Below are 22,044 nucleotides of genomic sequence, written 5' to 3'. Positions count from 1 at the left end.
TCGGAGGATCAGGAACAATGTTAGCTTCAAAATTCTCGCTAATTTCATTATTTAATTCCAGTTTTGGATTGGTTCAAAGCTTCGCTAGAGGTTCGGGTGATCAAAGAGTCACTGCCATGTAGTCAGATTGAGGAACTTCAGCAGGGATCAGACCAGCGTGCTGAGGTCGCCCACAAATCTCTGCGGCTCAGGGCCAGTTTCCATTCCTTTCAGCTCCACCAAATTCTCCGCTTCATTACTGACTGTACCCACGTGGCCAAAGCATTTCGCACGGTTGCTCTGCATCACATGATCCCAACTTCCAGCAACAAATTTCTTGGCATCCAGCAAACTGATCGAGAATTCAGCCTTGGTTTCTTCGGCAGCTAATCTTTTTCTAGCCAGAAACGTCTGGTACTGACCCTTGAAAAACTTGCTAACTCCAGCATCCATCGGCTGAAGCTTAGAGGTGGTGTTCTTTTCATAAAATTAGCAGCAGCTATGGGTGCAAAAATATTGCATTTTAACAGCCTTTCTTAAAGAACTGCTGCTTGCAGGGAGCCCGATGCTGTAAGAAGATGGACCAATTATGAGAAAGCAATCTGTTCAGGTCAATCTGTGGTCGTTAAAATTTACACACGCAATGAAAACTTGAGGGTTGAAAGACTGTATAATATTATTCGATCTTTTGTTAATTGGTGTCCTGGCCAATGGTTATCCCTCAAAAACATCTCAAAATAAATAATTTGGTCATTAACACATTGCTGCTTGTGGGACCTTGCCATGTGCAAAATTGGCTGCCATGTTTCCTACATTACAACAGTGACTGCACTTTTAAAAAAAGTACTTAATTGGGTGTAAAGCGCTTTAGGACGTCCTGAGGTCGTGAAAGGCGCTTTACAAATGTGAGTCTTTCTTTTCTTTTTTAATCAGGACCGCAAACATTAGACAATTTATAACTTATACGGCCATAACAATGTGCAAACTCAAATGTGTAAAATAAAAACATACCAAGCATAGCTGGGACCATCCTTCATTATAACAATATGTGGATTATAACAATAGGTCATTTTGCATCATGTGAACTTGACTGTATTTTCAATACAATAAGAACAGTGCATTGTGTGCGCCTGTGTCTGTCACACTTCCAAGGGTCACTCCCTCACACATATACATTTCTGCGTCACACTTTAAAAAGGTATAAAGAAAGCTAGTCATTATAAATGGATACAACGTCTCCCCAGCAATTGAAAATACCTCAATGATACAGGAGTCAGACTGTCTGTAACCTCTGACTGATGTTAACAATCATAATTTAAGAAAATAATTCAGGCTGAAGAGCAAATAAACACTGATCAATTTTACCCAGTGTTTAACTTAACAGCAGTTAGACTTTGCCATCTTAAAGCATCACTTGAGCAGCAGAATAATACATCGTACGATGTAATACATGGTATTATGTTCCTATCCTAATGAAAGGATTTTACAGCGAGAATAGTGCGTAAAAAGTTGAAGTTCACGTCAAATCACCTCCCCTTGCCTTGAATATCTCTCAATGTCTCTCAATCTCTCCTGCTTTCTATCCTATCACTGACCTTCCCTTTTGTTCTTTCATCCCCTCCCCCTTTCCCAGCCCACAAACTTGCTTTCCATTTCCTGCTTTTTTTCCAGTTCTGACGAAAGGTCATCGACCTGAAACGTTAACTCTGTTTCTCTCTCCACCGATGCTGCCTGGCCTGCTGAGTTTTTCCTGTTGTTATTTTGGATTTCCAGCATCCACATTATTTTGCTATCTTACTGATTCTCTGTTGATTGCATCTGCGAAGACTGCAACAGCACACCCGGTGGAGGAGCAGGGTATCACTGACAGCAACTTCCAGATTGCCGCGTTTAATTGCGTACTTGCAATCCCCAGAAGTTGTTGTCAGTTTTACACAGAAATGTCTGCCGTCATCACAACCACAAATTCCGTGCCACCATTTTCTTCTGACTTAGAGTTTTGAGTTCTAGCAATTTGAACTCAGTTACAACTGCCCTCTAATTAACCCCAAGGCCTAGAAATTCAGTTGCTTGCGCCAGCCGGTAGCGCCTTAGGAGGAGGAGATGTTGGGCGCTAGGCGGCTAGCGGCCGGGCGCAGCACGATCTGCACCTCTCCCCAACTTCACTAGAGATTTAGCGTCGGCGCAAAGTCTTTGCGCGCGCTCAGCTGCGCGCGCAGATCCTGACGTCATTTCATCGTGCAACGCCCTTTGTGCGCCCCAAACCGGAACTTCAGTGGCGCCGCCTTTCTTTGCGCCTGGCGCCCCCAGCGACTGGTAGAGGGGGAACGGTTCCCAGTCGCTGCGGGGTGCGGGGAGCGCTATTTAAAGGGGACTCCTCTTGCATTATAAGTGACAGCCATTTTGTGCCAATCCTTCTGTGTGAGAGACAAAGGCAGAGAGCTTTCTGCTTTCACTCAGCGCTCACACAGGTACTTCTGGCTTCAGGCCAGAGCTTTGCACTTGGATTTCACTTTCAGTGCCATAGCCTTGAGTCGCCACATATACTGTAATGGGGACTACAATGGGTGGAAACGTTGGCTTTCTGCATTGCATTCAAAGGGATCAGAGACGCCGTGAGAGAGTGCCAGTCATGGCCAGACGGAGAAGGGCCAACAGGTGTCGGCACAGGAGGCCTTACCCACCCAGGGTATACCGCCAGCAGTTCTCATATCTGAACATGTCTGAGGAGCATTCAGAAGGGAGGTGGTCACTGAGATCTGCCACCTGCTTCACAGAGATCTGCAGCCACAGCTGAGGAGCAGGACGTCTGTGTCGGTGGCAGTGAAGGTGACGGTGGCTCTCAACTTCTATGCCACCGGCTCCTTCCAATCCGCTACTGGGGACATTGCCAACATCTCCCAGTTCGCGGTACATTGCCGCTTCCGACAGGTGAACAATGCCCTTTTCAGAAGGAGATGTCAGTGCATCTCCTTCCCCATGACCCTGGACAAGCAGCAAGAGCGTACAATGGGATTTGGAAGAATAGCGGGCTTCCCCATGGTCCAGGGCGTAGAACTGATGAACCAGCATTGGTCAGGCCTTGCTTCAGGGCTGCAGTGTGCAGGGCATGGCAGCCAGGCAAGTCCACCCTCCCCCTTTAAGAGCTCACCGGCGCCAGAGTGTCTGCCGTCAATCAGCAACTCGCCGCACCTGCGCTGCGCCCGCCCTCGGGGGTATCGCCCCGGACCGCCGGCTTAGCGCCTAATGATAGTCGTGCATCGCCTGTTTTAGCGCAGCAGCAACCTCTTGGGGCGATGCGGCTGAATATCGGCGAAGGTGGCGCGAACTTGCGCTGGGCGCAAACTTTAGCGGCCGCCCGACTGTAGCGCCCCGAACGTGGCTATACTGAATTTCTAGGCCCAAGTGTTTAAAAACAGCTACAATTGTCTGGTTTTGCCTATTTAAACAGTGAGTATTTGTGCACTGGCCATAAAGGGACAGGCCAGGTTAGAAGCTAAACACAACTGTCCTCTAGAGCTTAAAACACTCATAACCTCCATCACTGGGGTGACATTGGTTTAAACTGAAGATGCTCTTCTGTCGGGTTACCATGGTATAACCACCTGATATAACAGTTGGCGGTCTGTCCTGGAAAAATCGCTCAACATCACAACAGTGCAACCGATCACAGGCGAGATTAGTAACTCAAGTGGTTGAGTGGTGACAGCCATCCAAATGACCACAAGTCTGAATTACACAGCTGTGAGTCATTCGCACTTCATGTTGGGTATATCGGATCAGTTCTCAGCGATGCTGAATCAAACAGAGCATCACACAACATCTACTGTTCTAGCCTCCTTACTGTCAGGCATGGATGGAATGGCATTGACTGCAGCTGTAGAGAAAGTTAGTGGCCTACATCTATCCTGGGCGACACAAATAGCAAGCAGTTTGCAAGGGGAGAAACACTGAAATTATAAAATCAAATTGTGCATTAATGTAAGCAAATTCAATCACAGTATATGAAAGGTTATAATCAAAATGGTTTTAATGCAGAAAATAAAAGCATACACAATTATGCAAAGTAATAAACTGATTATTTACAGTAATAATTGATTTCTCTTGAAGCAGTTTCAGTTCAGCAGCTCCCTGATCCCTGTGAGCAACGTTACTCTTACAGGATGTAGAGAGGCAGGAGTTTCAGTTCTTTTGAGCAGGCCCATTTCACTCCTTTCACTGCAGGGGCTACACACACACATCTATATATTGTATTACAAATAAACGGATATTGGCAAAGCTTTTTCCATCAGGGTTGGTTCAGTGTGCCTTTTATACCTGCACAGCCTGACTGTTTCCCAGTGCTGATTTCATGCTTAAATCGCTACAAAAGGTATAAACCAAATCAGTTAGACAAGTCTGGGAATGAACTCATCTATAAAAGGATGGTGGGGTCTTTCTAAATCCTAAGGTACAAAGAATGAATGAGGACAAAAGTGCAAACTGCCAAAAACAAAAATGTATGAGCAAAGGTTTCACGAAATTACTTTTCTTTGAATAAAGTCCAAAAATTCCTTTTTCTTCAGAACACGATGCATTTTAAACTGACTGTCGGAAGTGCCTAAATTTGCAATGATAAAATTCGTTAGCTCTTTGAAGCTGCCTGGTGCCACAATATGAACTCTCACTGGTCCAAGGCTACCCTTGCGTCTAAATGACTGGTACAGCACCGAATCTTCCTGAAGACATTGGTCCAGCTAAAGAGGTAGGAAAGAGGACGTCAGTAAGAATGTAGTTGAAAAAGCGCTGTACAGAGCATATAATTATTATAATGGTGCAACTTATTTTTTGCTAATAACAAATCACATAATAAAGCAAAAATTAACTATAACTCTCCTGTTGGGTTAGTAGGTAAATGCGTCACCCGTTGGGGTCATGAGCCACTCAGAACAGGACAGTGCCAGGTTTTACCCCAGTTTATGCAAAGTTAGCTCATTTCGATGATGATGATCAGTCAGGTTCGCACATCAGCCGCCTGTTTAACCCAACAAGGGAGGTAAAACACCTTCAAGATTAAACAAACATACCTCTCTCCATACAGGACAAGAAGAAATTGCCACTCACCTTGTAGCGCTGTTCCTCTGACAAGTTTCTGACTCCTTTTATCTCCACAAAAACTTCATAATGAGGATCTGAACTGCCACAAAACGGTCCTGCAAGAAGAAGTTTGAATGATCTGTAATATATGGGCACCAGTCAGCAAAGCCCAGTGTTTCAGCACTTCATTTTATAACAGACAGTAAAGCACTTTACAAGAGCTTTAAATTAAAAATCAGGCTCCCTTATATTTGCAGGCAACAGTTTTGCAGATTTATAGTATTTCTAAGTTTGCTGACATCCATCAGCTCCACACAGACTGACAGAAATCAGCCTTTGGAGGTCACAGTGAGGACCAGACTGTAATTACCAATGCGTTAGTTTCCTGTAGTGACATTATACTATTAAACTGCTGAAGATTGTCAGTGTATTAAACTACATTAATTTTCCTTAATAAAAAAGTAGTTACATATATTACTTGACAGTTTGTCATAGTATTTACCCAGAGGAATATATTGGTACATTGAAGGAAAGAAAGAAGAACGAGCTTGCATTTATAGAGTGCTTTATCAGGTCTTGAGGATATCCCAAAGTAATTCATAACCAATTAATTAATTTTGAAGTGCAATCACAGTTATGTGATCAAATGTAACAGTTAATTTACACACAGCAAGGTCCCGTAGACAGTAGATGAGATTAATGACCAACTAATCTGTTTCTGGCGGTGTTGGTTGAGGGAGCAATGCTGACCACCACCATCGTGGTGGCAAATATATCAATATTTTTGTTACAAAGGGAACCTACTTTACAGTATCTAGTCCAGCGATCTCCCTGCTCTTCTTTGAATAGTGTTACGGGATCTTTTACATGCTCCTAAACCACTGAAAAAGGGCTCAGTTTAATGATTAATCAGAAAGACAATAAAATGTTCCTTCAGTACTACAATAAAATGTAGAAAGAAAAGAACTTGCATCGGCCTAGATTAGGCACTTAAGTCCTTGAACCTACAATGTTCTGACCCATAAGCAAGTGCTACTAACTGAGCAAAGCGGACATCAGTGCATTGTTCCTGGGGTTCATCTGAGTCAGTCAGAATGGAAAGTCTCACAAATACCAGGATGGGCCTTATAGGGTTGGTGCATTGTTCACTGTGGAACATTAGAAGATTGGTAGTTTGCGGCTGTCCTGCGACTTTCTTGTGCAGTGCTCTAGGTTTGTGTAGAAGGTGTCTGGCTATGTGGCCCTCCAGGAATGAGTTCTGGACTCCCTGGTAATTCCCGAGTTCCAGGCAAGTCCGCACATCACCATTTCTGACTGGTATTATACCCCATTGATGCTTCATCCACATTTAACTGTGCGGAGAGCTGTGCTTTTTTGTAGACAGAAGAAGCAAGCTCACATTTTTCTGGAATCAACAACAACAACTTGTATTTATATAGCGCCTTTAACGTAGTAAAATGTCCCAAGGCGCTGCACAGGAGTATTTTAAGACAAAAAATTTGACACCAATCCACATAAGGATAAATTAGGGCAGGTGACCAAAAGCTTGGCCAAAGAGGTAGGTTTTAAGGAGCGTCTTAAAGGAGGAAAGAGAGGTAGCGAGGTGGAGAGGTTTAGGCAGGGAATTCCAGAGCTTAGGGCCGAGGCAACAGAAGGCACGGCCACCAATGGTTGAGCGATTATAATCAGGGATCCTAAAGAGGGCAGAATTAGAGAAGCTCAGATACCTCGGGGGGGGGGGGGGGGTTGTGGGGCTGAAGGAGATTACAGAGGTAAGAAGGGTCGAGGTATTGTCTGGATTTGAAAACAAGGATGAGAATTTTGAAATCGAGTCGTTGCTTAACCGGGAGCCAATGTAGGTCAGCGAGCACAGGGGTGATGGGTGAATGGGATTTGGTGCGAGTTAGGACACGGGCAGCCGAGTTTTGGATGATCTCAAGTTTACGTAGGGTGGAATGTGGGAGGCCAGCCAGCACTGTTGGAATAGTCAAGTCTAGAGGTAACAAAGGCTTGGATGAGGGTTTCAGCAGCGGATGAGCTGAGGCAAGGGTGGAGACGGGCGATGTTACAGAGGTGGAAGTAGACGGTCTTTGTTATGCTGCGGATATGTGGTTGGAAGCTCATTTCAGGGTCAAATATGACACCAAGGTTGTGAACAGTGTGGTTCAGCCTCAGACAGATGTTAGGGAGACGGATGGAGTCAGTGGCTAGGGAACGGAGTTTGTGGCAGGGACCGAAACAATGGCTTCGGTTTTTCCGTTTGCATCTCACACACTGATTTTGGCCCCCTGTGTAGTGTATGTACCTTTAAGAGGACCTATGTTTTTGAAGCCCCTGTATACTGTGGTACCAGTAGTGACCACTCGGGTATATAAGCCTGTATAGCGTCTTGTGTAGTTAGTTCACCTCCAGACTTTGTTCAGTAAACACTTGTTAAATCAACTCCTGCATTCCGTGTCTCCATTAACACACGGATCTAACAGTGGTGACGAGTTAGAAACGAATTTACCTGCAATTCGGCAGCACCTCAAGGAGATCGATTCCTCAGACGAAGGTCGAAGCCAGAAGCAAGAAAAAAAAACTGTGATTTCACCAGCTAAACGGGCTGGTGGCAGGTAGTGCACTGATCCTTCCTGGGCTGCGGCGGGCTAGAGCTCGATCGGGTGGCTCTGCAACGGGGCCGGGCAGCGAGTTGGGAAGCAGAAGCAAAGAGAGAGAGAGGATGGAGCACTCAGGGCGCGGCCGGTGCTGCAAAGCAGGTCGGCGTTCGGACCGAGCAGAGGGAGGGGAAAGTCCCAGAGGGTCCGCTCCACGACGGGAACGATTCTCCAAGTAACGGAGAAACTATTGAAGCGATATATAAAAAAAAATAGAAATACCACGAAAAGCTGCAGGTCGCAACGGGAACCGCGGAGAACAGCGTTGGCAGTAGCGGCAGCGGCGGGAAAGCGCGGGAGGCGCCATCTTAACTCGGCGGGGAAGAAAGAAAAGCGTGGGAAGTGCCATTTTAGATTTTCAAGATGCCGAAGACTGGCAATATTACTGCTTTCGATAGTGATATAGAAGATTGGACCACATATGTGGAAAGAGTGGAGGTATATTGCAAGGCGAATGAAGTAGCGGATGATAAAAAGGCATCGGTACTTCTAAATCTGATGGGCGCAAGGACATACGGGCTGTTACGAAACTTGATCACTCCAGCCAAACCGATGGACAAGAATTTTAAGGAGATTGTTGATACCTTACAGGAGCAATTAAACCCAACACCGCTGCTGATAGCGGAACGATTCAAATTCTTCAGGAGGAATCAGCACAAGAATGAAAGTAACGCTGATTACCTCACCGAATTACGAAAGCTGTCAAAGCACTGCCAATTCGGGGCAGGACTGGCAGATTCTCTACGAGACAAATTCGTCTGCGGTCTCCTAAGCGAAGGAACACAGAAAAGACTACTTTCTGAGAAAGATTTGACACTGGACAAGGCTTTCAGTGTGGCTGTATCATACGAAGCAGCAGCAAGAGGAGCTGCAGAGATACAGCAAAAGCCACAGGACTTCGGCACCCATGAAATGACATGGGGTTTCGAGAGATGATATCGCTGCGGCAGATCCACCCATGACCAGAAGGATTGCTGGTTCAAGGACAAAGCATGCAGGCAATGCGGAAAGATGGGACACATTGCACGTGTATGCAGATCTGGAAAGAAATCCGCTGACAGTAAAAAGGTCAAAAAGTACAGAAAGGTACAAATGATGACGGACAGTAGCTCCGAAGACCAGAAGAGCGATAGCGACTCCGGAAACAAGAGACTAAGCTGTCTCAAATTACATAATGTAATTGCCAAAGAAGATTACCAGATCATTTGGGTTACCCTCACGATAGCGGGGTCCCCAGTCAAAATGGAGCTAGATACAGGATCAGCTCTGACCATCGTGAGTCGACGGGATTACGACCGGCTATTTCCGCATATACCTTTGAAAGACACATCCATTATCTTGAAGACATATACGGGGCAGAAAGTATACCCCAGAGGGAAAATAAGGGTGCCTGTTGTATACAACGGCAAGGAAATACAGAAGTTGTATTTATACGTTCTGCAAGATGGTGGTCCACCGTTGTTGGGACGTGAATGGATCAGAAAGATACGTTTAGACTGGCACTCCATTCAGGCACTGACGGTGACCAGTAAGAAAAAAAACAATGATGACGTCATACCTGGACGATTAAAAGAAATCTTGGCTAACGCCAAAGAAGTGTTTCAACAGGAACTAGGAACCCTGAAAGGCGCCACCGCCTCAATAAAAGTGGAAGATGCGGCAATTCCCAAGTTTTTTAAGGCAAGGCCAGTGCCATACGCAATTCGTCCAGCCGTTGAGGCAGAGCTGGAGAATTTGGAAAAAGCAGGCGTGTTATCCAAGGTAGATTGGAGCGAGTGGGCAACACCCATCGTCCCGGTCATGAAGAAAACGTTGAATAATGATAAATCTGAAGAACAGAGAAAAGTTCACATCTGTGGAGACTTCAAGGTGACTGTAAACCCGGTTCTTCACACGGTACAGTATCCTCTTCCGAGGATAGAAGATATTTTCGCCTCACTATCCGGAGGGAAACGTTTCACCAAAATTGACTTGGCTCAGGCATATCTACAGATGGAAGTTGAAGAGGCCTCTAAAAAGTATCTCACGATAAACACACACAAAGGCCTGTACCAGTACAATCGACTGGTTTTCGGAGTGGCATCAGCTCCGGCTATCTGGCAAAGAGCTATGGAGCAAGTCCTGCAAGGGATTCCGGGGACTCAATGCTACCTAGACGACATCCTTGTAACAGGAGAAAACGACAACGAGCACCTTGCCAACTTGGAGCAGGTGCTCACGAGGCTGAGAGAACGGGGCCTACGAGCAAATCGCCTCAAGTGCGAATTTTTCCAGAAACAAATATCATATTGTGGCCATGTCATTAACGAAGAAGGGTTGCATAAGTCACCTGAAAAAATTGAAGCGGTCGTAAAGGCCCCAGCGCCTGAAAATGTCTCACAATTAAGGTCGTTCCTGGGATTAGTAAATTACTATCATAAATTTTTACCAAACTTGTCGACGGTTCTGCACCCTCTTAACGCACTGCTACAAAAGGGAGTAGTTTGGAAATGGAGCGAAGACTGTAAACGTGCCTTCCATAAATGCAAAGGCTTGATCACGTCCAGGGAAGTGTTGGCTCATTACAACCCATCACTGCCAATCAGACTGGCGTGCGATGCATCCCCTCACGGCGTGGGAGCGGTATTATCGCATAGGCTCCCTGATGGCTCGGAGCGGCCGATAGCTTTTGCGTCACGCTCATTGAACTCAGCTGAGCGTAACTATGCCCAGATCGACAGGGAGGCACTCAGCCTGGTGTGGGGGGTGAAGAAATTCAACCATTACCTACACGGACAAAAATTTACCTTGTTGACTAACCATCAACCCCTCGTCTCCATATTCAACCCTAAAAAGGGCGTTCCCATTATGACAGCGCAAAGGCTACAGAGGTGGTCCCTTTTCCTAGGGGCACACCAATATGACATAGAATACAAAGGAACAAAACAGCATGGGAATGCTGACGGGTTATCGCGCCTACCGTTGCCAACGGTGGAAGAGGCGCCTACAGTGGACCTAGTGGAGATGTTCCACTCGACCATAGTGGAATGTCTACCGGTGACAAACTCTACCATTGAAAAGGAAATGCGAAATGACCCGACTCTCTCACGAGTCTACGATTTAACGGTGAAGGGATTGCCAGCATTCTCGCAAAGAAGAGAACAGCTGTCAGTGTGCTGAGGAACCTTGATGTGTGGATCCAGAGTGGTGATTCCACCCAAACTCAAGGATAAAGTGCTAAAGGAGCTTCATGAGGGGCATCTGGGTGGAGTGAAAATGAAGAACTTAGCCAGAGCGTTTGTGTGGTGGCCAGGTATCGATGGAGACATCGAAGAAATGACCAAGAGCTGTCTAGGATGCCAGAAGGTCCAAAACGCCCCACCACAAGCCCCTCTACATCCATGGGAGTGGCCCTCATCTCCATGGCAAAGGGTACATATCGACTTTGCTGGTCCATTTATGGACTCAATGTTCTTAATCGCGGTGGATGCACACTCCAAGTGGCCGGAGGTAATAAAGATGTCCTCCACCACCACGGAAAAAACCATCACAGTATTAAGGACCATATTCGCCAGGAATGGACTGCCTGAACAGATCTGTTCTGATAATGGTCCACAATTTGTATCCGAAGAATTCAGGAAGTTCTTAAAAAACAATGGGGTTAAGCACTACACGTCCGCCCCATACCATCCCGCCACCAATGGATTGGCTGAAAGGTTTGTCCAGACCTTCAAGAAGGCCATAAAGGCCATGGGTAATGAAGACATAAATCTACAACATAAGGTAGATAACTTCTTGTTTGCATACAGGAATGCAACACATGTGGTTACAAACCAAACCCCCGCCATGATGTTTTTCAATAGAAGCCTAAGATGCCGGCTGGATTTGGTCAAGTCAAACGTCAGAAGGGACGTCGAGAACCGGCAATTTCAAAGCATGAATGAAAGGCCAACTAGAACCTTCCAGATAGGTCAACCAGTTTTGGCCCGGGACTACCGTACCGAGAAATGGCAGCCTGGAACTATTTGCACACGACTAGGACTGCTGATGTATACCGTGGACATTGGAGAAAGCATAATAAGGCGCCATGCTGGCCAGATCATAGAGTCATCCGAAAAAGGACAACCTACACCACAACTCTATACGTCTAGTGATGAAGCAGAGATACCCATAGTATCTACCTCCAATCCGGTGATACTGGAACCAGATGAACCCGACACTGGCATTGAAGCCGAATCGACCTTGCCAAAAGAACCTACTACACCACCGAGGCGTTATCCGGACCGAGTCAGGAAGCCTCCAGAGAGACTGAATTTGTAATTGATTAACTTCAGCAAATGTGTATATTATTGTTCTTGTAAAAATGTTATGTACTATTTATCTAAAAGGGGAGGAATTGTAGTGTATGTACCTTTAAGAGGAACTATGTTTTTGAAGCCCCTGTATACTGTAGTACCAGTAGTGGCCACTCGGGTATATAAGCCTGTATAGCATCTTGTGTAGTTAGTTCACCTCCAGACTTTGTTCAGTAAACACTTGTTAAATCAACTCCTGCATTCCATGTCTCCATTAACACACGGATCTAACACCCTGCTTCAGATATTTGGGAATCCCTGGCATAGGGGTGGTATCAGTGTCCCTAATCTCAGCTATGTTTTGGATAAGCTGCATCCGCAAAGGATAGGAACACTGGGTATTCAGGCAGTGCTGTACTTAGGCACCAGTGTCAGGGTTAGGGTGGTAGGTTACTGAAGGTGAGTTGGAGAGTGCATAGTCAGCCAAGGCAGGAATGCTGCAAACACACAATAACATCAGGCTTGAAGTATGAATGACAAAGCGAATCACAAGCTCCTACGCAGCAAGTTCACAATCTCAGCTCTGCACTCTGCCATGGGAAGAGATGTTCTGGGTACTTCCTAGCCCCACCAACTCTCACCTAACTGGAGCGTGGCTCATTTTAGTTTAACAGTGTAACCTAATTTGATTGGTCTCCCTCGTAAATCTCAATAATGTTCTTTCCCTGGTGTTGACAGTCTGACCTGAACCCTAGGTTCCCCAAGCGAAGACGACCAGATGCTTGGTCTTCTCAGCTTCATCTTGGAACATCTTTGAGCGGCATTGCAAATCGAACAGTGCTGCAGAACCAGATGACGAGTGTCATAACCTCATCTCCAGATGACAGATGATAGGGCAAACCAATGTAGCTCTGCATATGGTAAAGATGCACTGCACAAAACAATGTGGTCTTAGTCATCACCCATGATGAGTATCTTGCTCTCAATCCTCTGATTTCACCTCAAACCCTCTCTCAGAACCACAACACTACACTGGCACCTGATGGGTTATCTCAAAAGCATTTCTGAGCTCCCATCATCATCTGTATGCCCGGTCTCTTGCTTTGAGGGAAGGATCACATTGCATATAATGCTTAAAATAAGGCATTTATTAAAAACAATATACATTTTTTGATGAATTGATTTGTGCTCATCAAGGTGAAGAATGTTGATGCTGGGCAATGGAACATTTTTGTTCTTTTGGCATCAAGCACTTCCAGGTCAATTATAGTACAGCCAGACACAGAGCAGAGCTGTTATGTCGAAAGGTCATCAACCGGAAATGTTAACTCTGTTTCTCTCTCCACAGATGCTGCCTGACCTGCCGAGTATTTCCAGCATTTTCTGTTAATATTTCGGATTTCCAGCATCCGCAGAATTTTACCTTTGCACAGAGTAAAGCTTCCTGTCCTCCATACAAACAACGTGCCTCAGTCACAACCTCACATGGCCACCTCCTACTGCACCAGTGTGGAATTTCCATCTCACACACCAGCTGTCCTTGTGGCATCACTGACTGACACTGCCAATTTAATACCAAATTATTGGCAATTGTGGGCTGCAAACTAAAGGACTGGGGCATCCCAAATCTCACTGCATTTATAGCACTAGATCTGTCAGAGGAAGATACTCATCTGTTTTTTCACCCAATCTGGGTGGATTTGTAGCCACATGTCAAAGGTGAAAGGGCAGTTTAACAACTCACTGCACCAGCCAACTCCTTCCCTCTCAAATTCCTTCAAAATAAGTATAGCCCATTACCAAAACCCTGAGGAGGCACGCTTCCATGAACAAATCAAGCCCCAGCATTTCAGACATGAGTAATCATATCAAATCTGACAAATAAGGCATTCTTTATAATTCAAACATCTGTGGTTTTAATATCTTTAACTTTAGCAGTTACCAAGCAGGTAATTTGTTATTTTCTTACCCAAAAGGCCACTCTCTATGCAACAGTAATCAAGGAGTACCGCTCCAGGCCACAGCGTAACAGCTCGCCGCAGCGTTTGATAGAATGTCTCCTCCGTGATTTTCTCTCCTCTGACATTTAATATCTGGTCTTGTCTGACAAAGTAAAAGGAATAAATGTCAAGGTTTTGAAATTTAGTAAAATAATTTACAGAGAACAAATTAAATAGAACAAAGTGATGAAATTAAACCTACACACCTGTACTTAACTTCAACGACTGGGCACTGATTGTGAAAACCCACCACCTTGATAATATCCGCCATCCGGTACCTGAAAAGATCAACAATGTTACACACTTGAAAACACAAGTTGTTTTAGAGCATTGCATGAGTGAATGGGAACTCTTTACAGTTCAGTTTTGAGTCTTGTCCTTCTGCAGTTTAAATGAAAACAAGACTTTAACTATTCTACTCTGGGGGGGGGTCCTGGAATATGGGGTAGTGTCGGTGATGAGAGCAGCTCAGTTGAATGGGGCTTCTTAGCTCAGCAACCAGTTATACAGTGGAATGAGAAGAGCTGGGAGCAGGTCTGTCCTCGGTTACACAGTGGAATGAGAAGAGCTGGGAGCAGGTCTGTCCTCGGTTACACAGTGGAATGAGGAGCGCTGGGAGCAGGTCTGTCCTCGGTTACACAGTGGAATGAGGAGCGCTGGGAGCAGGTCTGTCCTCGGTTACACAGTGGAATGAGAAGAGCTGGGAGCAGGTCTGTCCTCGGTTACACAGTGGAATGAGAAAAGCTGGGAGCAGGTCTGTCCTCGGTTACACAGTGGAATGAGGAGAGCTGGGAGCAGGTCTGTCCTCGGTTACACAGTGGAATGAGGAGCGCTCGGAGCAGGTCTGTCCTCGGTTACACAGTGGAATGAGAAGAGCTGGGAGCAGGTCTCTCCTCGGTTACACAGTGGAATGAGAAGAGCTGGGAGCAGGTCTGTCCTCAGTTACACAGTGGAATGAGAAGAGCTGGGAGCAGGTCTGTCCTCGGTTACACAGTGGAATGAGGAGAGCTGGGAGCAGGTCTGTCCTCGGTTACACAGTGGAATGAGGAGAGCTGGGAGCAGGTCTGTCCTCGGTTACACAGTGGAATGAGAAGAGCTGGGAGCAGGTCTGTCCTCAGTTACACAGTGGAATGAGGAGAGCTGGGAGCAGGTCTGTCCTCGGTTATACAGTGGAATGAGGAGAGCTGGGAGCAGGTCTGTCCTCAGTTACACAGTGGAATGAGAAGAGCTGGGAGCAGGTCTGTCCTCGGTTACACAGTGGAATGAGAAGAGCTAGGAGCAGGTCTGTCCTCGGTTACACAGTGGAATGAGAAGAGCTGGGAGCAGGTCTGTCCTCGGTTACACAGTGGAATGAGAAGAGCTGGGAGCAGGTCTGTCCCCAGTTACACAGTGGAATGAGGAGAGCTGGGAGCAGGTCTGTCCTCAGTTACACAGTGGAATGAGAAGAGCTGGGAGCAGGTCTGTCCTCGGTTACACAGTGGAATGAGAAGAGCTGGGAGCAGGTCTGTCCTCGGTTACACAGTGGAATGAGGAGAGCTGGGAGCAGGTCTGTCCTCGGTTACACAGTGGAATGAGAAGAGCTGGGAGCAGGTCTGTCCTCGGTTACACAGTGGAATGGGAAGAGCTGGGAGCAGGTCTGTCCTCGGTTACACAGTGGAATGAGAAGAGCTGGGAGCAGGTCTGTCCTTGGTTACACAGTGGAATGAGGAGAGCTGGGAGCAGGTCTGTCCTCGGTTACACAGTGGAATGAGGAGAGCTGGGAGCAGGTCTGTCCTCGGTTACACAGTGGAATGAGGAGAGCTGGGAGCAGGTCTGTCCTCGGTTACACAGTGGAATGAGGAGAGCTGGGAGCAGGTCTGTCCTCGGTTACACAGTGGAATGAGGAGAGCTGGGAGCAGGTCTGTCCTCGGTTACACAGTGGAATGAGAAGAGCTGGGAGCAGGTCTGTCCTCGGTTACACAGTGGAATGAGGAGAGCTGGGAGCAGGTCTGTCCTCAGTTACACAGTGGAATGAGGAGAGCTGGGAGCAGGTCTGTCCTCGGTTACACAGTGGAATGAGGAGAGCTAGGAGCAGGTCTGTCCTCAGTTACACAGTGGAATGAGGAGCGCTGGGAGCAGGTCTGTCCTCAGTTACACAGTGGAATGAGAAGAGCTGGGAGCAGGTCTGTCCTCAGTTACACAGTGGAATGAGGAGAGCTGGGAGCAGGTCTGTCCTCGGTTACACAGTGGAATGAGGAGAGCTGGGAGCAGGTCTGTCCTCGGTTACACAGTGGAATGAGAAGAGCTGGGAGCAGGTCTGTCCTCAGTTACACAGTGGAATGAGGAGCGCTGGGAGCAGGTCTGTCCTCGGTTACACAGTGGAATGAGGAGAGCTGGGAGCAGGTCTGTCCTCGGTTACACAGTGGAATGAGGAGAGCTGGGAGCAGGTCTGTCCTCGGTTACACAGTGGAATGAGAAGAGCTGGGAGCAGGTCTGTCCTCGGTTACACAGTGGAATGGGAAGAGCTGGGAGCAGGTCTGTCCTCGGTTACACAGTGGAATGAGGAGAGCTGGGAGCAGGTCTGTCCTCAGTTACACAGTGGAATGTAGAGGCTCAGATGGGAGTAGGTTTGTCAACCCTTTCATTTGTTTAATCTGAACAGTGAATTGGCAATATACTGCAGCTGAGATCTTGCCTCATCACCGTCCCATTGCACTGTGTGAAACCTGACACTCAAAACGCAAGAGGACTACAACAATGACCAACATACTGCAGCATCTTGTATTTATATAGCGCCTTTAGTGTGGGAAATGTCCCACGGTGCAGAGGTCAGAGTCAAAGGAATGGAGAGTTTGGGGGGGGGGGAAGAGGGTTGTGGGGCTAGAGGAGGTTACACAAATAGAAAGGTGCAAAGCCATGAAGAAATTTAAATACAAGAATGAGAATTTTAGGTTTAATGGGGTTGAGGGACCAGGAGCCAATATAGATCAAAATGGACCAGGGGTGATGGGTAAGCAGGACCTAGGATATAAGCAGCAGAGTTTTGGATGAGCTGAAGTTACGGAGGATGGGAAGCCAGCCAGGAGCGCACTGGAAGAGTCAGTTCTGGGAGGTGACAAAGGCATAGGTGGGGGTTTCAGCAGCACATGGGCTGAGGTAAGGGTCAATGTGACAAAGGTGAAAGTAGATAGTCTTTGTGATGGAGAGGATATGGGTTGAGAAATTTAGCTTAGGGTTGAATAGGATATTGGGGCAGCAAACTGTCTGGCTCAGCCTGAGACAGTGGCATGGGAGGGGGATGGAATCAATGTCAAGAGTACAGAGCTTTTGGCAGGAGTGAAAGGGAGTATCTTCAGTCTCATCACTGTTTAGCTGGAGAAAACTGTGACCCTTGCAATACTGAATGTTGCACAGGCAGTCTGACAACCGACATCTGCAATGCTGAAGTATTGAATTACTGCAGTTATGCATACATCTTCGAACCTTGCTGCATAATTGATGACATTCAAAAGTGCTTTTCCAAACACTTAATCTGTACAAGTCCTTTAGCTTCTTTACAGTTTTTATAATAGGTGTTGGGTCCTACATTAAGTCTGCCACTTGCTTCCAATGGCAATTTAAATGCAGGGATTAAGTCATGTGTTCAGTGCAAAACTTCTGCTGTAGTTTTTCAATTTTCTGAAGCCTTTTTTGTGGAATCAGTTTCATTTTTTCTATTTGATAATAATGTGACAGGAATCCCATCTGTTTATAGTGTGTGACATTCTTCATATGAAACTGGCAGTTTTAAAAGTCCCATGGCAGAGGATGGTGCTGTTTTACAACACGATCATGTTGGATCAGAACACTGTTCATATCAGCTGACAGACAAGATTGGGTGTTACTGAAAAATAACATACAATCATCTACTAGGATATAATACTTAGATGCAATATATAGAAGAGCATTAGGCAGTTAGGAGTGTGTCATAAACCTTTAATATGTTGACAGGTTCAGATCAAAAACAGCAAGAGCAAAGCTTAAGCAGCTAATAGTCGCTTGAGCCCCACAATCCATTTTTTTCTATGTAATATATGTCACCAACACTTTAAAAAGCCAGCAGGGATTGGCAGACAATTCTCTTAACAGGGTTGTTTACACAGACTTACTGAATGATGAGTTGTAATTTGTTACATGGAGCAAGATTGCCCTCTCCGCACTGTTTGAGGGTAAACTTTCCCCACTATTGCTCCCCACCACCATCCCCACATTCTCCTCTTTTGGTGGTCCAAATGGTGGCGCAATCAATCCCACTCACTGTCCGCTGCTGATGCTGCTTGGAATCACTCCCCCGGATGTGTGCACGCCGAGTCCTGTAGTGACTCTTGCTCTGATCATTCCTTGTGGGGATGGATCTAGCATCTGCTAGTTCGCTCCCCAAAGCGATACAGCGGATATGTGGAACTGAGCACTTGAGAGACTGAATCTGTATCCCAGCTTCTAAGTAAGTCCCACAAAGGTGCTCCAGTGTTTTGGTTACAAGGAGCTGCGCGTTTGAGAACCTAGCAAATAGACAGTGGCAGTCCAAGCCCCAATGCAGTGAGATCACAGCACACACACTGGGCTAGTATTCCGTTCAATAATACACTGGCCTAGAAATTCAGGCGCACCCATTTTTGAGCCTGGGTGGGGGAGAGGGGGTGTGGGGGAAGAACGATCCTTGTGCTGGAATGATGAGGCGCGAGGCACAACCGATATTGCCATCGAGCCAGGGGAGCTGCAGGCAGCTCGCGGGCGACGTGGAAGCGAAGATCAGGCCGCTGCGACTCCAGCAGTGGATCTCAGGTAAGTGACGAAGGGGGCAACCAGGTCGGGAGGGAAGGGGCTGGGGCAGCTAGCGCTGGCTGGCAGTGGCCAGTGTTCTTTGAACGTGGGTTGGGAGGAGCACTCCCGCTATTCCTGGCTCCACAGTCAGATAAGTATATTTTAAAATCTTACTTTGCTGGTTGCGGCCTAAAGGGCAGTCCCTTTAAGGACCATCTGTTAGGCTGCGAGTAGACCTGGTTTTCCTGAGAGCAGCTAAGCTGTTTCAGGGCAAACCAATCTTGCAGTGGGGGTTTCATCAATGACCTTCCCTCCATCATAAGATCAGAAGTGGGGATGTTCGCTGATGACTGCACAGTGTTCAGCGCCATTCGCATCTCCTCAGATAATGAAGCAGTCCATGCCCACATGCAGCAAGACCTGGACGACATTCAGGCTTGGGCTGATAAGTGGCAAGTAACATTCGCGCCACACAAGTGTCAGGCAATGACTATCTCCAACAAGCATCTAACCACCGCCCCTTGACATTCAACGGCATTACCATCGCCGAATCCACCACCATCAATATCCTGGGGTCACCATTGACCAGAAACTTAACTGGACCAGCCACATAAATACTGTGGCAACAAGAGCAGGTCAGAGGCTGGGTATTCTGCGGCGAGTGTCTCACCTCCTGACTCCCCAAAGCCTTTCCACCATCTACAAGGCACAAGTAAGGCGTGTGATGGAATACTCTCCACTTGCCTGGATGAGTGCAGCTCCAACAACACTCAAGAACCTCGACACGATCCGGGACAAAGCAGCCCGCTTGATTGACACCCCATCCACCACCTTAAACATTCACTCCCTCCACCACCAGCGCACCATGGCTGCAGTGTGTACCATAAGAACATAAGAAATAGGAGCAGGAGTAGGCCAATCGGCCCCTCGAGCCTGCTCCGCCATTCAATAAGATCATGGCTGATCTGATCCTAACTGCCAATCCACTATCACAGAACCATCTCCTGAATCTAACAGAATTAGACACACGAAATAGGAGCAGGATCAGGCTACACGCCCCCTGGGCCCGCTCCGCTACCCACAGGGCCATGACCGATCCGAACCTAGACTCATGTCCAAATTCCTGCCCGCTCCCCGTAACCCTTAATTCCCTTTACTTCTAGGAAACTGGCTATTTCTGTTTTAAATTTATGTAATGATGTAGCTTCTGCAGCTTTTTGGGGCAGCATATTCCATGGACCTACCACCCTCTGAGTGAAGTAGTTCCTCCTCATCTCAGTTTTGAAAGAGCAGCCCCTTATTCTAAGACTATGCCCCCTAGTTCTAGTTTCACCCATCATCGGGAACATCTTCCCCGCATCCACCCAATCCAACCCCTTCACAATCTTATATGTTTCAATAAGATCGCCTCTCATTCTTCTGAACTCCAATGAGTAGAGTCCCAATCTACTCAACCTCTCCTCATATGTCCATCCCCTCATCCCCGGGATTAACCGAGTGAACCTTCTTTGTACTGACTCGAGAGCAAGTATGTCCTTTCTTAAGTATGGACACCAAAACTGTACGCAGTATTCCAGGTGCGGTCTCACCAATACCTTGTACAACTGAAGCAATACCTCCCTATTTTTATATTCTACCCCCCTAGCAATGAAAGCCAACATTCCATTGGCCTTCTTAATCACTTGCTGCACCTGCATACTAACCTTTTGAGTTTCGTGCACCAGGACCCCCAGATCCCTTTGTACTTCAGTACTTTCTAGTTTCTTGCCATTAAGAGAATAACTTGCTCTACGATTTTTCCTGCCAAAGTGCATAACCTCACACTTTCCAGTATTGTATTCCATCTGCCAAATCTCTGCCCACTTACTTAGCCTGTCTATGCACCTACAAGATGCACTGCAACAACTCGCCAAGGCTTCTTCGGCAGCACCTCCCAAACCCGCGACCTCTTCCACCTAGAAGGACAAGGGCAGCAGACGCATGGGAACACCACCACCTCCAAGTTCCCCTCCAAGTCACACACCATCCTGACTTGGAAATATATCGCCGATCCTTCATCGTCGCTGGGTCAAAATCCTGGAACTCCCTCCCGAACAGCACTGTGGGAGTACCTTCACCACATGGACTGCAGCGGTTCAAGAAGGCGGCTCATCACCACCTTCTCGAGGGCAATTAGGGATGAGCAATAAATGCTGGCCTTGCCAACGACGCCCACATCCCATGAACGAATTTTTAAAAACAGGAGCGAGGCCCCTTATTTGTTTCAGGCGTAGGCACTGCACACTGATTTTTTTGTCCTTTACCGCCTGCTCATAATGTGTACACGCTTCCTGCCCACCTTATTAAAGGCTTAGGAGGTTAATTATTGCTCAAAAAACAGGCGACTGCATTTCTTGGCCACTGTATGAGTATAACTAGAAAGAAGAACTGAATGATCTATTGAAACTGGACACAAATACGACACAGCCAACTGTTCCAATCACCCTGAAAATGCCTCGGTTGCCTTCCAATTAAAAAACAGAAGCTTAAGTGAAAACCAAAAAGTCTAGTACAGTAATACATGGTATGTAACTGGGCTTAAAAGGAAAAAACTGTTGCAACTAAGCTTATCAGTGCTTGCTCTCAACTGTTTTATGTTATCAAATACGTTAAAAGTTGTCCAGGGAGTAGCAGACAATATTAACAGTATTGTTCATATACAGTTATTGAATGATGGGACAGATGTAATTTGATGCACGTAGACTCAGGATTCTAGGTAATACTTCAAAATGTGATTAAAACGCAGCAGCAAGCGCTGCCGCAACATAGCTCTTTCCTTCTTTTTTAAACGGCCACTCATAGCTCTGCCAATGGGTCAGTTGGTATGGGTTGACCATTGTGAGGCGAGCCATGCAGAGTAGAAAGGCCCCAGGCTCAAGCTGCCTCAAGAGGCACTTTAGTCTGCCTTAGCAGCCTTGGGCTGCTGGGTGGGGGCGGGGGGGGGGGGGGCGGAGAAAGGGTGGAGAAGAGAGAGAAAAATAACTGGGGATTCTGCTTCTCATAACTCTCCAGCGACCCTGCAGGCGAGGACATTATCCAGCTCAGCTGTGATTTTGTGTATAACACAATAGCTTGCTAACACATACTGTCAAGGCTTACATCCCTTGGACAGAGAACTGAAGGGCTGCTAGCACTGGCAGAACTCCAACATGAGTAAGTGACTTCAGGAGAAAACAGGAAAACACAAAAAATTGAAGCAGTAAAACTGATAAATGATGAGGCAATGGCATTGTCATT

General features: G+C 46.7%; 1 protein-coding gene across 2 annotated transcripts in view; it reads right to left on the bottom strand.

Moving 5' to 3' along the window:
• Positions 1–3,986: 3,986 nt before the first annotated feature.
• ghdc (GH3 domain containing) overlaps positions 3,987–22,044 on the bottom strand; it is a 42,517-nt gene continuing 24,459 nt past the window's right edge. Inside the window, exons 5-8 of one of the 2 annotated variants that reach the window (XM_085966457.1) lie at positions 14,193–14,264; positions 13,956–14,089; positions 5,083–5,171; positions 3,987–4,715 (exon numbers count right to left, since the gene is read on the bottom strand). In XM_085966457.1, coding sequence (XP_085822583.1) covers positions 4,494–4,715; positions 5,083–5,171; positions 13,956–14,089; positions 14,193–14,264 — 517 coding nt within the window. In that variant the 3' untranslated portion in view covers positions 3,987–4,493. Of the gene's footprint in view, positions 4,716–5,082; positions 5,195–13,955; positions 14,090–14,192; positions 14,265–22,044 lie in introns of both variants that reach the window. The other variant, XM_085966459.1, reaches the window with a different exon arrangement.

Source organism: Somniosus microcephalus, chromosome 24, assembly GCF_052327205.1.
Source record: "Somniosus microcephalus isolate GS21.2 chromosome 24, FLI_Smic_1.0, whole genome shotgun sequence".
NCBI lineage: Eukaryota > Metazoa > Chordata > Chondrichthyes > Squaliformes > Somniosidae > Somniosus > Somniosus microcephalus.
The sequence above is the reverse complement of the archived record's forward strand: the minus strand, read 5'-3'. Positions and strand labels throughout refer to the sequence as shown.